The sequence below is a fragment of the Fukomys damarensis genome, unplaced genomic scaffold (assembly GCF_012274545.1).
Source record: "Fukomys damarensis isolate Sample0158 unplaced genomic scaffold, DMR_v1.0_HiC HiC_scaffold_23, whole genome shotgun sequence".
Classification (NCBI taxonomy): domain Eukaryota; kingdom Metazoa; phylum Chordata; class Mammalia; order Rodentia; family Bathyergidae; genus Fukomys; species Fukomys damarensis.
Genome location: NW_022900935.1, coordinates 49,663,888 through 49,684,930, shown reverse-complemented (window position 1 = coordinate 49,684,930; position 21,043 = coordinate 49,663,888). Strand labels below are relative to the sequence as shown.

General features: G+C 48.8%; 2 protein-coding genes across 3 annotated transcripts in view; one reads left to right on the top strand and one right to left on the bottom strand.

Annotated features, from left to right (window-relative positions):
- Nucleotides 1-6: 6 nt before the first annotated feature.
- On the top strand, nt 7-4,037 carry Limd2 (LIM domain containing 2). The gene is made up of 4 exons (XM_010616718.3): nt 7-452; nt 595-639; nt 717-856; nt 934-4,037. The coding sequence occupies exons 1-4, from the start codon at nt 411-413 to the stop codon at nt 1,091-1,093; spliced, it is 387 nt and encodes a 128-aa protein (XP_010615020.1). The 5' UTR covers nt 7-410; the 3' UTR covers nt 1,094-4,037.
- A 361-nt stretch (nt 4,038-4,398) lies between these two features.
- Nucleotides 4,399-21,043, bottom strand: part of Map3k3 (mitogen-activated protein kinase kinase kinase 3) — a 70,978-nt gene continuing 54,333 nt past the window's right edge. For both annotated transcript variants that reach the window (XM_010616720.2, XM_010616721.2), the window contains 10 exons: nt 16,805-16,938; nt 12,716-12,777; nt 10,348-10,415; nt 10,066-10,158; nt 9,427-9,618; nt 8,776-8,924; nt 8,049-8,180; nt 7,427-7,556; nt 6,913-7,090; nt 4,399-5,717 (listed from right to left, as the gene is read on the bottom strand). In XM_010616720.2, the coding sequence (XP_010615022.1) occupies nt 5,489-5,717; nt 6,913-7,090; nt 7,427-7,556; nt 8,049-8,180; nt 8,776-8,924; nt 9,427-9,618; nt 10,066-10,158; nt 10,348-10,415; nt 12,716-12,777; nt 16,805-16,938 (1,367 nt within the window). In that variant the 3' untranslated portion in view covers nt 4,399-5,488. The remainder of the gene's footprint in view (nt 5,718-6,912; nt 7,091-7,426; nt 7,557-8,048; nt 8,181-8,775; nt 8,925-9,426; nt 9,619-10,065; nt 10,159-10,347; nt 10,416-12,715; nt 12,778-16,804; nt 16,939-21,043) is intronic.

The following is a 21,043-nucleotide window of genomic DNA, read 5'->3' as shown; positions in this document are numbered from 1 at the left end:
AGAGCTATGCGCCCGGGCCGGCACTGGGCAGCTCGCGGCGCGAATCAAGCGGGGGCAACGGGTTCTCGCCCGGCCCCCCCCTCTGCTGACCCTTTCACGCCCCCTGTCCGCCGCAGTTCACCGCTAACTTTGTTTCACGCACGGTTCCAACTCGGGGACCCTGCCCCTGGGGGGCAGCGTTGGGGGCGGGCAGGCGAAGGGATGGGTGAGGGGCGGAAGTAGCAAAACCGAGAGCAACAGGAAATGACTTGGGGAAAGTCCCAACCGCAGCCCCCCAGCCCCTGGTCTGTAAACACCCCCACCCTGCAGGCTGGGGGAAGGGCTTGTGGGGCCCCACCGAACGACTTCCCCTTGCAGAACCCAGCGGGTGCCGAGTCTGAGCCCCGGGCCTCCATCACTGCCGAAGAGCCATGTTCCAGGCTGCAGGAGCCGCCCAGACCACCCCCTCTCACGTAGGTGACCATCTGAGAGGGAAGAATGAAGGGAGAGGAGTAGCCTGTTTGCCTGGCACCCTTTTCCCCCCTCTTAAGTGACCTGGGATCTGGGCAGGGCCACCGTAGAGCTGACCCTGCCCTTGCTGTCCCTCTCCCTCAGGAAGCCAAAGGCGGTGGTGGCAGCAGCACTGTGCAGCGTTCCAAGGTAGGGTCCTCAGGGTGGGTGTGGGCAGAGGAAAGGGTGGGTGCTGGCCAGGCCCATGGCTGAGTGTCCCCCTACAGTCCTTTAGCCTGCGGGCACAAGTGAAGGAGACCTGCACCGCCTGCCAGAAGACTGTGTATCCCATGGAGCGGCTGGTGGCCGACAAGCTCATTTTCCACAACTCTTGCTTCTGCTGCAAGCACTGCCACACCAAGCTGAGGTGCGACCCTGCCCTGTCTGCCTGGGCCCTGACTTTCGACCCTGACCTGGCCTGACCTAGTTGTTCTACTTCCGCAGCTTGGGTAGCTACGCGGCTCTGCACGGCGAGTTTTACTGCAAACCGCACTTCCAGCAGCTGTTTAAGAGCAAAGGCAACTACGATGAGGGTTTCGGCCGCAAGCAGCACAAGGAGCTCTGGACCCACAAGGAGGTGGACCCTGGCACCAAGACAGCCTGAGGCCCCTGTGACCTTCTCCCTCCACAGAGGGCCTGGGAACTGGGCCATGGGAGGGGTGTGAAAGAGGTTGATTCTAGGCTTGGGTGGGTAGGGGGTGAAGATCCTCAGGCAGAAGGTGCCAGGTGCAGGGGCTGCTCCAGTATTCCTTCCTTCTTCCTCAGCGAGTAGGGGTTTGGGAGGCAGGATTGGAGTTTGCTCATCACCCTGCTTCCTGCTTCTTTCAGCCTACCCCACCCCACCTCACAGCCCCGAGAAGCCCCCAAGCCCAGTTTCCCTAACTAGGTGCCTTTTCTCCAGCAAGGAGTCAGCATGCCCCCCTCAGGGTCCCACCCAAGCACCCTCACTGCCACCTGGGCTGTGTGCAGCCGCCAAGTCTCCCCATCTACCTCTGCCCTTAACCCCGTCCTACAGGGACTGAAAGGAGAGAGTGCGCCACCTGCTGGACCTCATGGATGCCCCCTCTGCTGTCGGGGGAGGGGATGGGGAAGTGGTAAGGAGAAGCCAGACCTGCCTGCCTTTTGGGGGCTTGGGACCCTCTCGCACCAGGAAGTTAAAAGCTTCTGCCAGGCTGAGAGCCTGAGACCTGCTGGGTGGGCAGCTTCCACGCGCCTCTCCTCTCCCTTATTGCTGCCCCTATGACTGTTGTGATCAACCCTGTTTTAAACACATTTAAATAGATCCTGACTCTGTATTATGTGGCCTGATGGGGGGCTTCGTGGCAGGAAGAATGCAGACCCCCCCTATGAAGGGGGAAGGGAACAGCCCGAAGCACTCTTGGCCTTGATGGGGGGAAATAGGAGCCAGCTTAAGGGGGTGCTCTTCCACCCAAACGGGACACCACCCCTGCAACTATTGCATACTCACTGCCCCCTCAGCTTTGAGTTAAGACACCTCAGGTCCACTGACTCCCATGTACTTTGTTCTGAAGAGGAGAGCAGGGCAGAAGGCAGAAAACTTGAGTCCTTGTCTGACATCCTTTCTAGCTAGTTTCAGCTGTCCAGCTCCCTCAGAAACAGCCAGCCCCGTGCCCTGGAATTTGCAAGGAATCATGGGGACCTGTAGGTGCTACTGAAGGTTTTAGCGACTACTGCTTTTTGTTCCTCGTGTCTGTTCCCCCTTATTGCTGCACCTTTCTGGTGCCTTTTCAAATTCTGGGGTTAACCTGTGAGACTGTCCAAGAAGCTGCTTGCTCCTGAGAACCCAGGCACACGGAAGGATGGCAGTTTACAGCGAACAAGGCAAGCTTGGAGGACCTAAAGTCCCCACTCCACCCCTCATGACAGAAGTCTGGATTGTTCTGCAGACCCTGTTGTCCCCATTTTCCCAAAGGGCTCATGGAATACGTGAGCTGACTCCTGGAGGATTTGCTGCCACTACCTTATACAACTCCAAGTTCCTTGGTTGACTCCTACCCAGAAAACTGAGCCTCAGGCCCTGGTGGCAGGTGAACCACTGTGCCGTTAAGATAGGCACTGCTTCTTAAAGAAGCAGAGAGCACCTGAGGCCTAGGTCCTTGGAGCAGGAGCTGCTTGGCCTCAGAGCAGACCCATCTTCCTGTATCAAGAGGTCTGTGATGAGAACAAGGTCTCTCCTTGGAATTCAACAGCAGTAGATGGGCCAGGGGAACATGCTGGAGGTGGCTTCTGACTACTGTGCTGCAAGGATAGGACCAAAGATGGGCTGGAAGACCCTATTTAGGCACTACAAACCCCAGGAACCCAGCCACTGGTGATGTCCAGGTCAGAAGCACGAACAGTACCACCTCAGTACATGAGCCCAGATGTACCTCCCTGTGGTGCTTCTGGAGGGGAAAGGGAAGAGGGCTGACCACTGCAGGCTGATAGTGGTACCCAGCCAAGTAATTCTGCGGTCATTTCAAGTTCTCATCTACTTGAGGGGCTTCAGCTTGTTGCTAGGCACCACACTCAGCCTCTCCCAAATATCAACCCCCCCAACCAAAAGCATAGCCACAGGTTCCCTCTAGTATAAATGATCCCTTTTATTGAAAGTAATGCGCGACACTGGCCTGGCTTTGCACTGCAAGCCCTCAGTCAAGATATAGTCAAATAACTATGGCTGCAGGTTCTTCTGCACAATCCACAATTCAGATACAGACAGAGCTGGAGGGGCAGGAGGACGGCAGCGTGTGCACTGGCCCAGCCCTGGCACTTCTGGGGTGGGGCACACACCCCATGGAATGGAATGATGAGAAGATGGCGTAACCCCTTCCCACATCAAGCCTGGGGCTGTTAGCAAACTGCCTTTAAGAACCTTGGGGTCAGGCCATCCTAGAGCCCCACTTTTCATGTGGATTAGTTAGTAAAAAAACAATAAATTAAAATTAAGCAACAGCTTGGTCCGGAGGATGCTGAGCCAGCATGTCCACAGTTTTTGGCACAAAATCAGGGTCATTTTAGGTTTTTTGGAGTTCAGGAGTTATTGGCTTGCTTTTAATTTTATTTTTAAGACATTCCCTGTGAGGTAAGACCCTGGGGGAGGGGCTCTGTGAGCACCTGAACCCGCGACAAAGTCATCTCATCTTGGCAGCGACATCGCGCTGTTCCCACATGGGGGATGCAGATGGGGGGCACTAGGAACAGGGTGTGCGCCAGGGAGGGCTAGAGATTAGGATGGGGTCATAGAGAGGCTGAGCTGCTGCTTGGCAGCTTTGGTCGAGATGATGGGCCAGTCCCCACCTTGGGCAAGGGCCAAGGTAGAGGCAGGAGCTTGTGTTCACTGGCCTTAGAGGGCAGTTGCCAGTGGAAGGTGGCCTGACAGAAGCCCCTGCAGAAAGGGGGAATAAAGAGACCCAGGCCCGATTGGCACCATGCAGCGCACATTTCTGCAAAACCAGCTGCTTTCATTTTCTCTTCTCGAGGCATCCATCACCTGTAACAGTCTACAATTGATATATATATATAAAAACCATCAAATATGATCTGAGATATAAATTAACAAGTACAAGGCCTCACATTACATGATGTGAAAAGGCTAAAAACAGCGATAGAAACTACATTCATAAAAGTGCATCGTCAACATACAACGAAGGCTTTGGCTTGTTCTGTGCCCGTGGGGAAGTGGGCATGGCTGGCAGTGAGCTGCCTGGCACTAATCCCCAGCTCCCTGGAGATGCCCATCCCTGGGCACTGGCGTTTTCCCCCTTTAATGACAACTCCCAAGGGTTCGGGCTTTGGGAGGGAGGAGCTCTAAGCAATAGGCACATTTTGGAGGGGAGGGGCCGGAAGAAAGGACCAGCGCCCAGGCTGAGGTAAATATTGCCAACTCTAAGCTGCTTGGAGATGCTGTTTCCTCAACCACTGTTGCCATTCCTCCCACACGGGAGGAGCAAGAAGGGAAAGAGGCTGAACCTCACTGGGATGGGCAAGGTAGGCTAAGGAGCGCTGTTGGCTTTGGACACGGTGGTAGCCCGTGGGCTCTGGACTCACACAGCCTAAGACAACTGCCGGGGCAGCACCCAGCTGGCCAGATACCCTCATTTGTGCTGTCTACCTTCTCTGCTCCAGCAGGGGAATGAATGTTAGGCCAGGAGCACACTGGCTACCGCCCTAGCTCTTTCCAATGAAACCCGAGGTCCAAGCCCACCCAGGGGTACTCAGAGCCCAGCAGGCACACAAGTCTCCAGTTTAGAAACAGGGTACAGCATAAGAGTGACTCCAACTTGTAAAACAGAGACAATTGCATTGACAAAACTGGGTCTCCCCGCTCAGTGGGGGCAGTTCCACATCTCAGGCCCCTGCTTGAGGGTGCAGGGTCATGGGGACAGGCAGGACAGGCTCCTCCTTCCCTGAATAAGGCAGCATAACATTTGCTTCATCTTTGGTAAAGAACAAGGACTGGCGAAGCTGACCGGGGCACTACAGGAGAGGGTGGCCCGGGCCTCTGCCTTCCATTGGTCGGGGGATACTGGGCTTTACCTTAGGCTTGAGTGGGCTCCTCCAGCCCACAGACACTCTGGTGGTCTCCAGACACTGGGAGGAGAAACAATAACACTCTGAATGAAAATAACACTATTCAACCCTTGTGTCAGTCCTGTGCCCCAGGCCCTCTGGGCTTCAGCGTGGACTGCAGTGTCAGGGCAGCCCAAGGATGGGGCCCACAGCTGCCGCGCACACTGTCCCAGCCCTTCCTCTCCACACTGAACTAAGGATGCTGGAGCTCTTAGCTCTGGAAGGCTGGGGTTTCCCAGTCCTTGAGGCTGCAGGTATCCCCTCTGGCTCTGAGCTCCAATGGCAGAAGGAGCACAGACAAATGCTGGCTGGACCTCAGCTCCATGGTCCACACCCTTGCCTGGGAGAAGCAGCGACTTTGTCAAGGCCCACAGCATCCCCATGCCCATGCAGCAGGGGTGGCCAGCAGCAGCATGGCCTTGAGAGCTCAGTACACAAGCTGTGCAAAGTGGTGTGTGAGCAGCTCCTCAGCTGAAGGTCTCTGATGAGCCTCCACAAAAATGCGTCTCAGGAAGTCCCGGCCGTGTTCAGAGATGTGGGAGGGCAGCTGAGGGTTGGTGGGCTGGGTGGCAATCTTGAAAATAGCGGCCATTGCTTCATACTCTGCCCATGGTGGTTTCTCTGTCAGCATCTCCACCACAGTGCAGCCCAGGCTCCTGGAGAGAGAGAGCCCCATGTCACCCCTCAGACAGCTCCAGGCCTTGGCCGTGCACCCACTGCTGTGGAGAGAGACCTCCACAAGATGGGTCAAGCTGACAGCTGTCCCGGGATTCTCCAAGGACAGAAGAGGCTGCAAAGCACTGTAAGCCTTCAGGGTCCACGTACAGGACAAGCCTATACCCTACCACCCACCAGGGAACTTATTTTTTTCCTTTCTGCAGTACTGGGGACTGAATTCAAGGCCTTCACACTACATCTCCAGTCCTCTTTTAAAATTTTAGGGCAGGGTCTCACTAGGTCATCAAGTTGCCCAGGCTAGGCTCAAACTTGTGCTCTTCCAGCTTTAGGCTCCCAGAATGCTGGAATTACAGGTGGGCATCACTAGGCCTCGCACCTTGGGACTTCTTGAGACTGGGAAAAGGGAGCACTAAAAATTGGTAGAAAGAACTCCAAGAGTACAGCTCAATAGCAGAACGACTGTCACGTGTGAGACCTTGGGTTCCATCTCTAGCATGGTTGCTTGTGTGCGTGCGTGTGCATGTGTGTGTGTGTGTGTGTGTGCGTGCGTGTGCGTGTGCGTGTGTGTGTGTGTTTGGGTTCCATCTCTAGCATGGTTGCTTGTGTGCGTGCGTGTGCATGTGTGTGTGTGTGTGTGTGCGTGCGTGTGCGTGTGTGTGTGTGTGTAGTGCTCCAGGACAATTATATTTGCTTCCTATTGCTGCTGTAACAAACTACTACAAACTTAGTGGCATGACTACAATAGTTCTGGAGGTCAGCAGTCGAAAATCAATCTCCCTGGGCTAAAGTTAAGGCATCAGCAAGGATGGCTCCTTCTGGAAACTCTGAGCTTCTGTCCCCGCCACTTCCTTTCCCTCCCCACCTCTTCCCTGTCCTCATGCTGAGAATTGGACCTAGGCCCTTGCATGTGGTAAACACGAGCTCTCCCACTGATGTCCCCAGTCCCATGCAGTTTTGGCTCGTTGTCCCTCTCACCTTGCTCCAGCCTTGTGCTTCCAGTGTCCCAGCTCCCACTGCCCATGACCTCCTGTCCTTACCTCCACTTTCTGTGGGCGGGTGCTTCGGATAGAACCCTCAGTCCTCAGTCTCTCCTACCACACCCAGGTGAACTCCAATTGGGAGCTACTCTACCCAAGGCAAGAAGACAGGACCCCAGCATGTCCTAATGCTCACCACACATCTGCCTTCCTTCCGTAGCCCTCGCCGCTGATCACCTCGGGGCTCATCCAGTAGGGTGTGCCGGTGACTGAGCGCATGCCTGTTCCTGACATGCAAATGGTCTGCAGGCGTTTGCTGGCTCCAAAGTCCCCCAGCTTCACATTCCCAGCAGAGTCTCGGAGGATGTTGGCTCCTAAGACATGAAAGGGTAGAGACAATCACCTGAGATGCTTCCATTTTCTACCATCCTCCCTCCAGGTTGCTGAGAGCTGCTGGGAGGGCAGGGCTACCACTGAAATAGACAGGAGCTGCACAACACACCCACAGCACAAAGTGGTCATCTCCGTGGACAACATCTGCACAGCGCTAGAGGGTATTTCCCCAAATTGTTCAACCAATCTCAAGCCAACCCCCAACTGGGGAAGAACCCGGGGTCCTTTCCAGAAAGTTCAGAATGATACACTGGCCCTAGTCACTAAATGGTACCCTCGCATGCGGTCGTGAGGACTTCACAGCCCGCCCTGCTCACCCTTGATGTCCCGGTGGACAATCATGTTGCCGTGCAGGTAGGACATGCCCTCCAGGATCTGCCGCGTGTACTTGCGGGTCACACTCTCCGTCAGAGCTCCGTAGGCCTTCAACTGGTCCTTCACTGAGCCCTACCAGCCACAAGGGGGCAGAGGGAGTCCTCTCAGGGGATGGCTACGGGAGCGGAGCGAGCAAGGCTACTTCCAGCCCCCAGGACTGCAGGAAAGCAGCGATTCAACCAAGACCCATTTGTGATGTGGAAGACACTTTGCTAGGAGCTGCTGGACAGCTTGGAAAAAAACAAGAAACAGTCTTTCCCTCAAGCACTGCGGGATGCAAGTTAGAGAAAAGGCCTCAGTTCCAGGTGAACGCTATACTTACTGGAACGTGAACGGCCATCCCACTTCAGGTTAAGTTGGATTTGCGACAGTTCTCACCTCAAACCCTCACTGCAGCCATAGAGAGGGTCCTCCTGACACCAAGCTCTGCCATCATCCCACCTGGCTGCACTGTGCTCTGGAGCTCGGGGGTCAGACCCAGCTCCAAGGTGATCCTCCTTGCAGCCCTCAGTTCCAGGTTAGGCCCTTTTGTGTGAGTCTTGCATGCATTCAAGGAGCACATACCCCTGGCATATACTCCATGAAGATGGTCAGAGTCTTCTCGGCACGGTCCCTCAGACAGCCGTAGTACTGCACTATACGCTCGTGCTGCAGGTTCTTCAGCAACTGAATCTCACACTCCAGAGCGCTCACCTCCTATGGAGGGGCCAGTGGTCACCTGGGCACTCAGGGCCTGGGGTCAGCTCAGCTTGCCTTAATCTATACCTCACAAGGGTCTGCCTTGGGAACTTTGGCTGGAGAAAAGGGGGACTTCTCAACCGTCTGGCCCTCGGCCACGATGCTGGGTAACCCTCAGATGTGGCATTTCCAGGCCTAGAGGGAGGCAGACGGGGGAAGGGAAGGCTTGAGGTATAAGCCACATATTCCTCCTTTAGAACTGGACCAAACAGCTGGGTGTGGTGACGCACGCCTGTAATCCCAGCACTCAGGAGGTGGAGAGGTGGATCACTGTGAGTTTGAGACCAGCCTGGGGAGAGGTATCTGTTTAGGAAGTCAAGACAGGGAGTAGTACACTGGCCATCACTTCTCAATTTGGGTTGCTTGGGACTCTGGTATGGACTCAGTTCCTCCCCCAGATGCTTCATGGCCAGAATGGATAGCAAGGGAGCTTGGGAGAAGAGTGATAGGGAGGCAAGTTGTAGCACCTTGAGCAATTCATCTGTGCAGTAATAAGGCAGACATCTTCATTGGGAGGGAAGAAACAGAGGTTAGAGAATGGAGAAGGTGCTACCTTGCTTGTCTCAGGACTGTCCGGGTCAAACTGGACCTGCTTGGAAGCAAGTTCACGTCCTGTGTCCACATCATAGCACAAGTAGACCCTGCCGAAGGCGCCCTGACCCAGGAGTTTGCCCCGGCGCCAATTGATGGGGGCACTAGGAGCTACAGAAAAACAGCAGAAATTGTGTTAGGAAATGCATGCTCGTTGCAGAGACCCTTCTCGTTCTCCAGATGCTAGATCACGGCCTCTGACTCAGGCCCCGCCCACACCTAGCACCTCCACCCCACCTGGAACAGACCCAATGCCCTGGTCAATGGGGCCGTAAGGACAGAATCCTAGGAAGCAGAGGACAGCTAAGGTCATTGTAAAGTGCTCTTCCGCACTGATCTAGTAGTTTTACTTCCATAGCTCCTAAATAATATGGCAGGAATTGAGGGTATGCTCTTCAGTGTGAGCAGAGAACAACTGAAGACCAGACAGAAGTCCACAGCAGTAGTCAGGCATAAGGTCTAGGGTGTGCTACCCGCTCCAAGGCTCTCCGTGCAGAGAAGATGGGCCAGAGGAGCAGAGTGCGCCTAACCACCCGAGGCCCGGCTGCTCTCCTGCCCTGCGGCTTGTCTGAGCACCCTTAGCAGCCTCTTCCTAGCCAGGGGCGCTTCTCACACTTGGTCGGCACGGTCCTCTCCTGAACAGAAAGAGTGTTCTCGCTGTCTGCACTCCGCAGGCATCCACGGGGGTCCAGGTATTGCACAGCCAGACCCATGTTCTCGCCATTTGTGCTTAGGGAGCGGCTGGAAGGGACCAGAGTGAACAGGTTGCCTTGATGACGTCGTATTCGGGGAAATGTTCTTCTGCCTGAAAAGGTGCAAGAGCCACAGCAGAGCAAGTCAGACCCCGGGTCATAAGGCTGAATGTTATGCTGGAAGGGACAAATCACACCAGCTCGGATCTAGCCTATCTGCCCTCCCACCTGACTCATGCCAGAAAGGCTGCTGTCCTCAGCATCCACCCAAGTCAAAGTTCCAGTCCTTTTGCAGCTGCGGCGGAAGGCTTTGGAGAGGAGGCACCCCAGAGCACCCCAGGGACACAACAGAGTGGTAGTGTTCTGCTCTAAAATACCATCCTCCCTATCTGGCTAGTTTTCTGCCTTTCCCTTCTCAAATCTGGGGCAGTTCCTCAGGAATAAACAGAAATGCAGAGCTCGGAGCTCCAGTTTCCCCGTTCCCTTGTTTTCCACGGTAAAACGCGAAACATGGTCTTTCCCAAGGCAGCCAGAGGGGGGCAGCATGGAGACGCACTCACCATCATTGTAGTCCTTATGGTGCACAGACACGTGGTATCGCCGGGGATAGGTTCCACCTTTTACCCCTTTGTCATAAAGCTGGGTTTCTCGATCTGAGTGAGACAGGGGAATCACTGACTTCTGGGACAAACCGTGAGTGAGCCACATAAGCCCCAGGTCACCTGAGAGCCTACAGCAGCAGGCCCAGGAGAATTTCCGTACAGTCCAGGCTTCCCAACTCAGAACCATTCCTGGCCTGACCCAGACATCCTGTAGTGCCCACCCAGGCTCCTGGAACTCACCGGAGTATTCCTGTCTATTGTCTGGGAAGCTCTGGGCTCGAGACATTCGTGATTTCCGGAACGATGGACTGGAGAAAACAATAAGGAATCACAAAATAAATCTCAGTGCAGCCCAGAGGGCAGAAAGGGAGGCAAAGCATCCAGGTGGGTCGTCTCCCCTGCAAACTGTCCCACAGGCACAGGCGGGAAGCCAAGGAGGAGGAGAGCAGCCCTTCCGGACCTGGTCTCCTGCTTTCTCCCCTTCCTTTCATTAATCAGAGGCCCAACTCTGACAGGACCCCGGCTGATAAATAGGTCCATCCTACTGAACGCTACCGTAGCTGAGCACCCTTTTCTTTTCTTAGCCTTTCTTCCCACCTTTGTAACAGGTGAAGAGCTGAAAGAAAATTCCTGGCCCAGGTAGTGAAAAAGACAACACTGTAGCTTACAAACTGCTGTTTTCAGATTGATTTTAGAATTGAGCTTTTTCTCATTTAATCCTCACAACTCTGAGGAAGAAAATATAAAAATAGTATCAGGTGCCAATTATAGAACATCTGCCGCAGACGCCCTGTAGGTCAGGTATGAACGTTCCTACCGACTTGCCCAATGATACAAGAAGCAGCAGCAGAGCGAGGCTCTAACCCGAGGACCACAAGCTGCTGCAATATGAGGCATCTTCCTTTCAGACTAACCAACCCGCCCATTTTAGAGATGGGGAAACCGAGGAACTCAGAGTTAAGGGACTTGTCTGCTGGAGTGGGGACTGGGTCTAGGCCTATCTGGATCCAGATCTGCCCTTTTCCAGTTTCCAAAAAGGTAAGACGAGAAGCCCTGAGTGCAGGGCAGGCTGGACCTCAGAGAAGTCGGTCTCCGGGAGAAGAAAAAAGCACTGTAGGGATGGGAAACACCTAAGAATAAGAAAGCAGGTGAACTCAGCTATCTTTGTCAGCACCCACCTGAGGGGCCCTTGCCCTAACATGAAAGTGCCTTTTGAGAGAGCCACAGGTTAGAAGCTCTCAAGGCAGTGACTCGGGATGTCCCCTACTGCCCCACTTCTAGACCTGTCCTCCCTCCCACCCAAAGTTCAGGAGACAGTCTAAAGCCAGTCACCCTGTCTTAGCAGAGGCCTCAGCCTGTGGCAGCAACTCCTGGCACTTTTACTGGTGGCTTTTGCTCCCCTGGTTGGAAAGCAAGCCCAACAAGTAACGATGGCTCTATGATATCTAGAGGAAGACAGAACTTTATCAGGCCTATTGGGAAAGACACTGTACAAATTTGGCCACGGTCACAAGATCAGATCTCGCATGAAAGATTAGTCAGTTACGCAAATTTAAAAAATAAAAAAATTAAAAACCCCAAACCTGCTCCCTGACCATCCTAAGCTTACTAGAGATGATTGTAGCAAGATCAGGGCAAGGGAAGAGCAGGACCAGAGCTAAGCCCTGCCCCACAAAGCTACTTGGTATCTCTAAAGGGTAGCACTTGTTCCCTCACAGTGCTAAGAGCAGGATTTAGGGCCGGGCATGTGATGTACATCTCCTATCCCAGAACTCGGAAGCTGAGGCAGGAAGATTGCTGTGAGTTTAAGGCCAGTCTGAACTACACAGTGAAAATCCTGTCTCAAAAAACCCACAAAAGAACAGGATTTACTACAGGCAGTCAGTGTGTGGTATACCACGCAGTCTGGTTATTTTATTTTCTTATTTTTATGTCCCTTTCTTATTTTACCAGAAACACTTGGAGGAAAAAAATGAAAATGAGTGAAAATTCAGTTTTCCCCCCAAACTTCAACAGTACATTGTTTCTCAGTTCAGCGATGAGGCCAATAAAAGTATAAGAGCAGCATATATTATGTGGAAAGTCAAAACATGTAAAACACTCAGGACAACACAGAAAGCACTTAATAAATAAGCTATTGTATAAGCTTTTTTTTAAGACAAGGTCTGGCCTTGTAGTCCAGGATAGCCTCAAAATTGTGGCAATCCTTCTGCCTCAGGCTCCTGAGTGCTGGGATTACAGGCATGCGCCACCACCATACCCACCTATAAACTATTACTATGCTCATTTTATTATGTAAATAAAACATTGTCGTGGTGTTTGATCATTTGTTTGTTTGTTTGTTTGGTACTGGGAATTGAACTCTGGTCCTTGTGCTTGCAAGGCAGGTGGCAACACCACTGAGCAAACTCCCGGCCCTATCATGGTGCTTGAGAAATTAAGGAAAGGTTTTTCCTAGAAGCTTGATGTTTTAACCCTGGGCCTGTAGATGTGGTTAGGTCAGAGATACAGTTGGTAAGTGGTAAGTCTACTTCCTCAACCCATCACTTCCTAAAATGCCTATGCATTAACACCCAAACCACCCACAGCCCCATTCCTGTCTGCTGACCTGTCCAAGGACTGGCAGCTTCCCGACAAGGAGTTTTCAGCACTGCTCAGGGGATCCAGCATCTGCAAGACAAGTCATATGATAAAACCAATCCCGAAACAAATTCCAGCCAGGAGACCAGGGCCCTGTGACCTACTCAGGGCCAGCACATTGACTCTATTGTTAAAATATCCTTTTTCCTCTCATGCAGTAGGGAAAATGGTTAGTAAGGTGTCATTCTCCCCAAAGTCTGAAAGGCAAGTTTCCAGGAGGGAGAAAAATGCTTGGCTGGCATTCCAAGGAGCTTTGCCAAGAGAGCAAAGTAGAGATGCTGCTTCTCTTGTTGGCATTTTCCTGGCTCACCAACGTTAGTGTCTGGCACTGGACATGGTACTACACTGCAGAGGTGTCCAGTGAATCTGGGTGGGACCTCAATGCTTCTGTTTACACTTGATAATTCATCATTTCCAAAGAAAGGCACTACCTCACTTCACAGATGAGCACTGCAGACTGAGAAATGATAGGAGACCTGTCTAACGGCATGAAACTAGTTAGTGCACAGCTGGTATCAGAACAAAAATTCCCCAGTTCTTGGTCCTGATGCCTCCTATTACCTCTGTAAAAAGTATCTATAAATTAAAGTATTTCTCTGGCCCTTTATAAACTGCATTAACAAAAAGCCTTCAAAATAGCTTTTTCCCCAGTGAAGGTACTTTTCTGGAAATGGAGATAGGGTCCTAACTTTCAGAGCACAGACATCCCTCAGAATCTATGGCGATGGGCTCCAGGATCTTTGCAGATACGAAACTCTACACAGGCTCAAGTCTTTTATATAAGATGACATGTTATTTGCATATTACCCATGCATATCCTCCTGTCTACTTTAAATTATATCTAAATTACTTATCATACATCGTACAATGTAAATGCAGTGAACTATCAGTTTAGAGAATGACGAGGAAAAAAAGCCTGCACATGTTACCACGTGGACACAACTTTTTTCCAAATATTTTCATTTTACAGCTGGATAAATCCAGACATGGATCCCACAGACAGAAGGCTAACTGTAGTATTCATCATCTGAGTTCTAAAGTTAAACATTATGCAGGAAAGCAAAGTATCAGAATGATGAAAACTCACTAACAAAATTTCACAAAATTATTTTCAACTCAAATATCTTTACTAGGATCCACCCCACTCATAATTTTAAATATTTCAGATCATACTGTCATATATAATTTTTAAAAATCTGCCAAGGAGAGCAAATTAACCGCAAAGTAAACTGCAAATTTGTTAAGGATACAAGACTTCCCAAGGTGGATGAAACCAATATGGGAAAGAGTTGCTTCCAATCCATCAAATGCATATCAGGCAAAGTTAGACTAGTTACCAGAAAAAAGAAAACAGATGAGAGTAACAGCAGTGGCGGGTATGAGGATGGAGGAAAACACAAAAGTTTAGAGAGGCCTTGGGAAAAACTGCTGAGTCCACTGAATGCTTTTGCAAAAAATGACTCTTGTTATGATAGTGCTGCAGAAGTCAGAGTGGAAGCGAGGGAAGGTACAGTGTGCTACCATAATTTCTGTAAGAAAAAGTAACCCAAAAATTAACGCGAATCATGTTTTATTAGTTAGCAAATACATGCAACTATTACCTAAACCTGATCAAAGAAAAAACAAAAAAAGTTATCTTAGTTTCACTCTTTAAGAAAATCCCAAGCCAGGCGTGGTGGTGCACACCTATAATCCCAGTACTCGGGAGGCTGAGGCAGGAGGATCGCAGTGAGTTTGAGACCAGCCTGGGCTACATAATGAGTTCTAGGTCAGTCTAAACTAAATAGTGAGACCCTGTCTCAAAAAACCAAAAAGAAAAAAAAAAGAAAGAAAATCCCAACCGAATATTCTTTTACTACATACAATGTTGTTTAGAGCCTTGTGAAGTGGATTTATCTTGACTGGCTTGTTATGAGGAGGAATTCTCTTCAGCTAAAGGGGTGGGGGCTAGAGAAGGGCCTTGGCAATTCCCAGCTTCCAACACTCTTGGCCTCTTTCTAGAAAGTTCTGTCCTCACTAAGAGTCAAATCCTCTCCTGCCTTCCAGGACCAGGCAGGTAAAGTAGAAAAATGAAGGGGCCAAGGTAAAGAATCATGGGGAGGGATAAAGACCAAGGGCAATCCAGCTCATCTGTAATCTCTGGGATTTCACAACCTAAACCCTTAGAACAGTGACTGTCCAGAAGTCCTGTAGCGAGAGAAACTGAAAGGCCCATCAGAAAAATTCCAGGAAAGGACTCTGAAGCTAAAGGTACTCCAGGTCACGGTTCCAAATGTGAGTTTATCTGGAAGGTAGGAATGAATACAGATGAGAGACTAAAGAGTGTCAAGGGCTTCTCACAGCTTATACAATTTGAATAATGAATAAAAAGTTACCAGAATTAGTTGTCCTGTAATACTCCACGTGTGGTGGTGCTGGCTCCTTTGTTGGCTGTTTTACCCTTAAAAATTTCCCTTCTTAAACCAAATTCTAGAAATTTATAACAGCAATCAAAGCAAACTTATTGAAACAATCAGAATGAAGTCAGAGATCTCACATTTGCTGAGTTCACTAAACCAAAAAAAAATTTCTTTCCCTGAAACAGTCTTGCTATGTAGTTCAGGCTGGCCTTGAACTCCTTATGTAGCCCAGGCTGGCCTTCTGGTGATCTTCCTGCCCCAGCCTCCTGAGTCCTGGGATTACAGACTGGCACCACGACACCACACTCCAAACTGCCATTTTCATCAAGTAAGCTACTGCTTAAAAAACCAGGGGCCAGGGATTTAGCTCAGTGGTACCATGCCTGCCTCACAAGTGAAAGGTCCTGAGTTCGATCCCCAGTTCCAAAAATAAATCAATTACAAGAAAATAAAAAGCCAGCCATTAGAGCCAACTATGGTGGTGGTGCACACCTGTAATTTCAGCGCTCTGGGAGACTAAAGCAGGAAGATGCAAGTTCAAGGCTGCTGGACAACTTAGTGATTCAGTGAGATCCTTTCTTTGAAAAAAGAGTTGGGAATACAGCTGAGTGCAAAGACACTGGGTTCAATCACAGTAACACACACACAGACACTACAATGGGTGAGTACTGTGAGGGACACATGGACCAATGAGTCACAGTGAGTCATTCTCCCCTCAAATGCAAGTAGCACCTATAACTTCTAGGCAACAGACTAGGGTTAGGAGGACAGGATGCTCACCCCATGATTATATTAAGTTACAGAAGACTCCATCTTTGCAAACTGGAACAAGAGATTTTCCTTCTGGCTTTGAATAAGTCACCACATTGTGAGAGGGACCCTTAGCAAAAAACTGTAGGTGGCCTCTACGACATTCAGAGCAGGACTGAGTGACATCTACTGAGAAAACAGAAACCACAGCCCTGCAATCACAAGGAACTGAATTCTGTCAATAATCCTGTGAGCCTGGAAGACAGCCCTAAGCTCAAGAAAAGGAATGCAGCCTGGCTAGCACCTTGATTGCAGCCCTGTGTGACCCTAAGCAGAGGACCCAGCTAAACAATGTCTAGACACCTGACCTAAGGAAACTAAAGCATAAATTATATCACTGTAAGACGGTATTTGTGGTAATTTGTTATGTAACAATAGATAATTAATAATAGCTGTCTATCATCACAGACGGTCACTCTATCCAATCCTACAGTGTAATTTGGATATTGTTTGGGTCCTACCTCTCCCTGAGAAGTAGCAAAACTAAAATAAAGCCAATAAAAAACACAATCTGTTAGTTTAGCATTGGTCATATGTAAAAACTTGCCAAAACGAAGAAAGACAGTTGTAAGGAAGAACATAAACAGCAGAACATAGTTCTGCGGGAAGGCCAGTGAGGGACTTTAAGAGTGAAACTGTCAGTGCTCACCCAACACCAAGAAGGCTAGGTAGCTTGGATCCCCTCTTTGGCAGGAATTGATATTTGGCCCATAGAAAAGAATAATCCATATTTGGGCGGGCCTCGTTTGAAGTTCTAACCTCTCAAGTGTACACTGTGCCCCGGCAAATCCCTGACATCATCTTGGTCTGACACAGGCTGTGTGCACAATGCAATCCCCCGTACTCACACACTGCTCGCTGGTCTCTGGGATGAATTCCCCCTCACTGTTGATGCTGGTGTAGGATCCCTGCCGAGCAATGTGCTGCTGTCGCTCAGGCACATAGCCAGGGGGAGGTGAGCTTCGGCCAGGGTTCTGGGAGCCTAGAGCACAGAAACAAGGCTTTTAACAACAAAGTCCAGGACAAGTGGCTCAAGAAGGACAGGCATGGGGCCAGCTCGAGATACAGGGCCCTAGATCAGGATGTAACTCAGATGGGTCGTGACAGCAAAGCTCAGCATGCTTCAGCTGCCTAAGGCCAAGTTTCTTCCTAATAGGAAGCAAAACCCAGAGATGGATCAGGCTCTAGCGCACATGACCAAGAATCTCAACACAAAACATGAACAGAATACAGCCTATGAAACTAATTTAAGCTGGCGATTAGACCAGCTTTATAAAATTCTCGCATGTAATTGTCCCTTCATAATGTCACTCCTTTCTCCCTTTAGAACATCAGTCCCATTTCCTCACATTTTACAAAGTTAGGAGTCCCCCCCATATCCTTAGGGGATACATTCTAAGTCCTAGTGGATGCCTGAGACCCCAGATAATAACAAACTTAATGTATAACTAAGTTTTTTCCTATGCATACATATGATAAAGTTTAATATATAATTAGGCATGGTAAGAGATTGACAATAATAAAATAGGGTGTTTATAACAATATTCTGTAGTAAAATTGTCAGCATTACTACTCATGCAATTTGGTGCTATTATTAAGTAAAATAAGAGTTACTTAACACAACCACTGTGATAATATGAGTCAATCTGATAACTGAGATGGCTACATAATGGGTAGGTAGCATATACACTATGGATACACTGAGATATTCATATTTCAGGTAGGACAGTGCAAGATTTAATCATGCTACTCAGAATGGTATTCAACTTAAAACTTGTAAGTTGTTCATTTGTGAAATTCTCCATTTAATATTTTCTGATTGCAGTTGACTGATGGTAATTAAAACCACAGAAAGTAAAAAATGTAGATGTGGGGGCAGGGCACACTACTGCACATCAGGTTCATCTTTTTAAGTGGGTGCCAGCAGCAACATCTTTAGGCTGGGATCCACAAAAAGATAACTGGATAAACCTGGGCATCTCTCTCTTCTGCACTGTTCCTGCAGTCAGTGTCTCCCCTTCCTGTTTCTCTACTTGTATCTGGCAAAAGGTCTCCTCAACATTCAGCCAGCAACTGCCTCTTTCACAATTACCCAATCCTGTACTTTCTGACTGCTATGAGCAATGATGTTGCCTCCCCTACTTCCCAGTACTGGGAACTAAACCCAGAGCCTTTGTACTGAACTACATTCCCAGTCCACATTTTTTTATTTGAGAAAGTCTCTTGCTAAGTCTTCTAAACTGCCTAGGCTAGGGCCGGGGATTTAGCTCAGTGGTTCTGCCGCCTGCCTTGCAAGCACAAGGTCCCGAGTTGGACTCCATTAGCAAAAAAAATAGGTAGCATAGGCTTGAACTTGGGATCCTCCTGCTTCCACTTCCCAGAGTTGTTGGGAGTACAGGCCTAGCTTTATGTTGCATTTAAAATGTGCTTTTACTTTCTCTTGGCGGTTCGCTGTAATTACCCTATTTGATTTTCAACATTTTTATAACAGAGATTTGGCAAATATCCCTTTGAGTGACTACCAAATGGCAGGTATTCGACAAGTTATTCTTATATTTATTACTTCACTTAAACCTTTCAACAATTCTGAGACATAAGTATTTGCTATACTTAACAGAGGAAGAAACAGACTCAAGGAGCTTTATATTTCTCAAAAAAAAATCGGGGGGGGGTCAGGGATTTAGCTCAGTGGTTCTGCCTCTTGCCTTGCAAATGCAAGGTCCTGAGTTCAACCCCTAGTATGACCCCCAAAGAAAATTTTTTTAAGAAGCAAGAATTACTCCTGTTTTACAGGTGAAAGAATACAAAGCAAACTGACCTGAATTTTTAAATCAGCTTGTAAAATGGAATAGTTCATCATCCTAACCACCAAATGACACAAGTGTGAAGATACGGCTTATAAATCATTAAGCAATGATTTGGGTATAAGGGATTTTGAGTCTAAGAAATCAGATCTCCCTACTCCTAGGCAAAAAGTTTTTCTGTCTGACTCTGCCACTTTCTCTGATCAGAGGAGACAAAAGTAAGGTCAGAAGTTGTAACATTTCCCCCTTTTAAGCACACCAAATAAACCAAGAATCGATCAATCAAGGTTTACAAAAGCTTTAACAGAGCTGGGGTGTAGCTCAATGGTAGATAACTTTCCTAGCTCACAAAAGACCCTGGGTTCAATCCCTAGATCAGGGAAGAAAGAAAAAAAAACTTTACCAATATCCACACCAAATATATCTAGTAGTTTAAAAACAAATATAGGACTCTTATCCTAAGACCTTTTCCTTCTTTGAAGGGAACAAATTTATACCATCATGAAGAAAACCAAACACATAAGTCTTCCATTGCTTTATCTGATTCTATACTCTTCACCTCTGCCCATTGGCCAGCAATCTCCAGACATCGGAAACAGCAGAAGTGCCATTCGTCAACAAAACAGGCTACTTTGCTTACTGGTCAGATTCTCCCAGCTAGCTCCAGGTGTAGACCTAGGTTTCCCGAAATGGAACTGCAGGCAAGATGCTCTGTGGGAATGGCTAAGGAAAAAAAGAGAACAAGTTTGGCAGCTGGAGATTTAGGGAAGTACCTGACTCATTCTACCCTAGAAACAGTCAATAGCAACTCCCTCCTTTCTGGAAAGAAACTGGTTTCAGAAGAAACATTGGGGGGACACACAGTTTTAGTTTTATATATGGAACCCGCAGCCAGTGTCTGGAAGGACAGGTGGTGCATCCACTGCTGAAGCTACTGAGTCCAGCTGAGGCTTCTCCTGGAGGAGAACATGAGCCTGGTAAACAGCGGGGGGCTCAGCAACTGCCATAGGAAGTTTCCTTCCACTATTCCTAGGATCCCTTCTAAGGAAGAAAAATAATTTTTAAAAAAATGTTGCAGAAGGTTGCTCTTAGAGAAAGTTTGTAAGGAATCTGAACTATTACTGTATTCTCAATGTCTGTCAAGAGAGTTACTCCTTCATTCTCCCACATGAAGTCAGTTTTTCAGAACATATGGCTCATTTAATTGTGCAGAAGAGATTTGATGAATTTGTCACCAAGGACGCTTCAATTGCTCCTTGGAGGTATTAACCTAAAGGATGTGTTGCAGGCAGAAAGGGAACCTCAGTAATCTGGCTTCCCCAGCCAGAAACAAAATTGCTCTGAAAAACAGATGCAAAACTGTTCTGGATTTCCTGTTCCAACACTGCACTCACAGGGTAGAGGCTATCATTTCTGAAGTAAAGCAGTGCCTGAGCCATGTCTTTCACATGATCTCAAATAGCTGCAGAAGAGAGTCCGTCCACCTGTTCTTAGGCCCTAACAGAAACTGAAACAGCTTTGAATGTAAACTTAGGGATTTGCCGTGAACTAACAAAGCAATGAAATCAGCCAACTATCCACTCTTCTTTCTCATCAGAGGTGGCTCTCGCTTTCAATACCCTTTATTTTTCATTTAACCTTGAAAATAAAAGGTTAATCCTGCAGTGGAGGTGCATAATTATCATTTACATAGAGCAGAAGGGGAACCTGAGGCCCAAAGCCATAAAGCAGCTTAACAGTAGGGCTGTGGCTAGAAAACAGCCTTTGTGACTGCCAAGGCAGGTCAGCCAAGACAATTTTGAGGCCAAAATTTATTTCCAAAAAGGACCAGTATGCTGCTCAACACAGAGGCTGAAGGTAAAACTTCTCACTGAACTGCTCCCCATGAGTGACCAACAGAAAGGATAAGGGTCCCACTGAGAGAGACAGGCTAGCTAGCATGCAGATTTCTGACAGTACAGGGAAAACACAGTGCTGTGTTCAATACCACTCAAATTCAGAGTTGTTCTGTCCATGGTTATTTGTGAGGAGGAGCATAGGAATACAATCTGCCACTTGGCCAATAGAAGGCTTAGAATCAGAGAAAATATAGAGGAAAGGAGAAATCTGGACTAAGGATAAGAAAATGACTCCACTTTCCAAGTGGTCCAGATATTAAGACCCATGTACCTGGCTACTTCCCTTGCCTCCATAACACACAATTCCAGTGTAACCATGAAAAGGGTTTTTCTTAAGCCCCAGCATGACTAAAAACACAGAGCACCCTTTTTTTTTTTTTTTTTT

Excerpts from the sequence above, each read along its gene's own strand:
- Limd2 (XM_010616718.3), top strand. The coding sequence starts at position 411 with ATGTTCCAGGCTGCAGGAGCCGCCCAGACCACCCCCTCTCAC. Across the intron at positions 453-594 it reads CCCAGACCACCCCCTCTCAC|GAAGCCAAAGGCGGTGGTGG; the intron begins GTAGGTGACCAT and ends CCTCTCCCTCAG. Across the intron at positions 640-716 it reads GCACTGTGCAGCGTTCCAAG|TCCTTTAGCCTGCGGGCACA; the intron begins GTAGGGTCCTCA and ends GTCCCCCTACAG.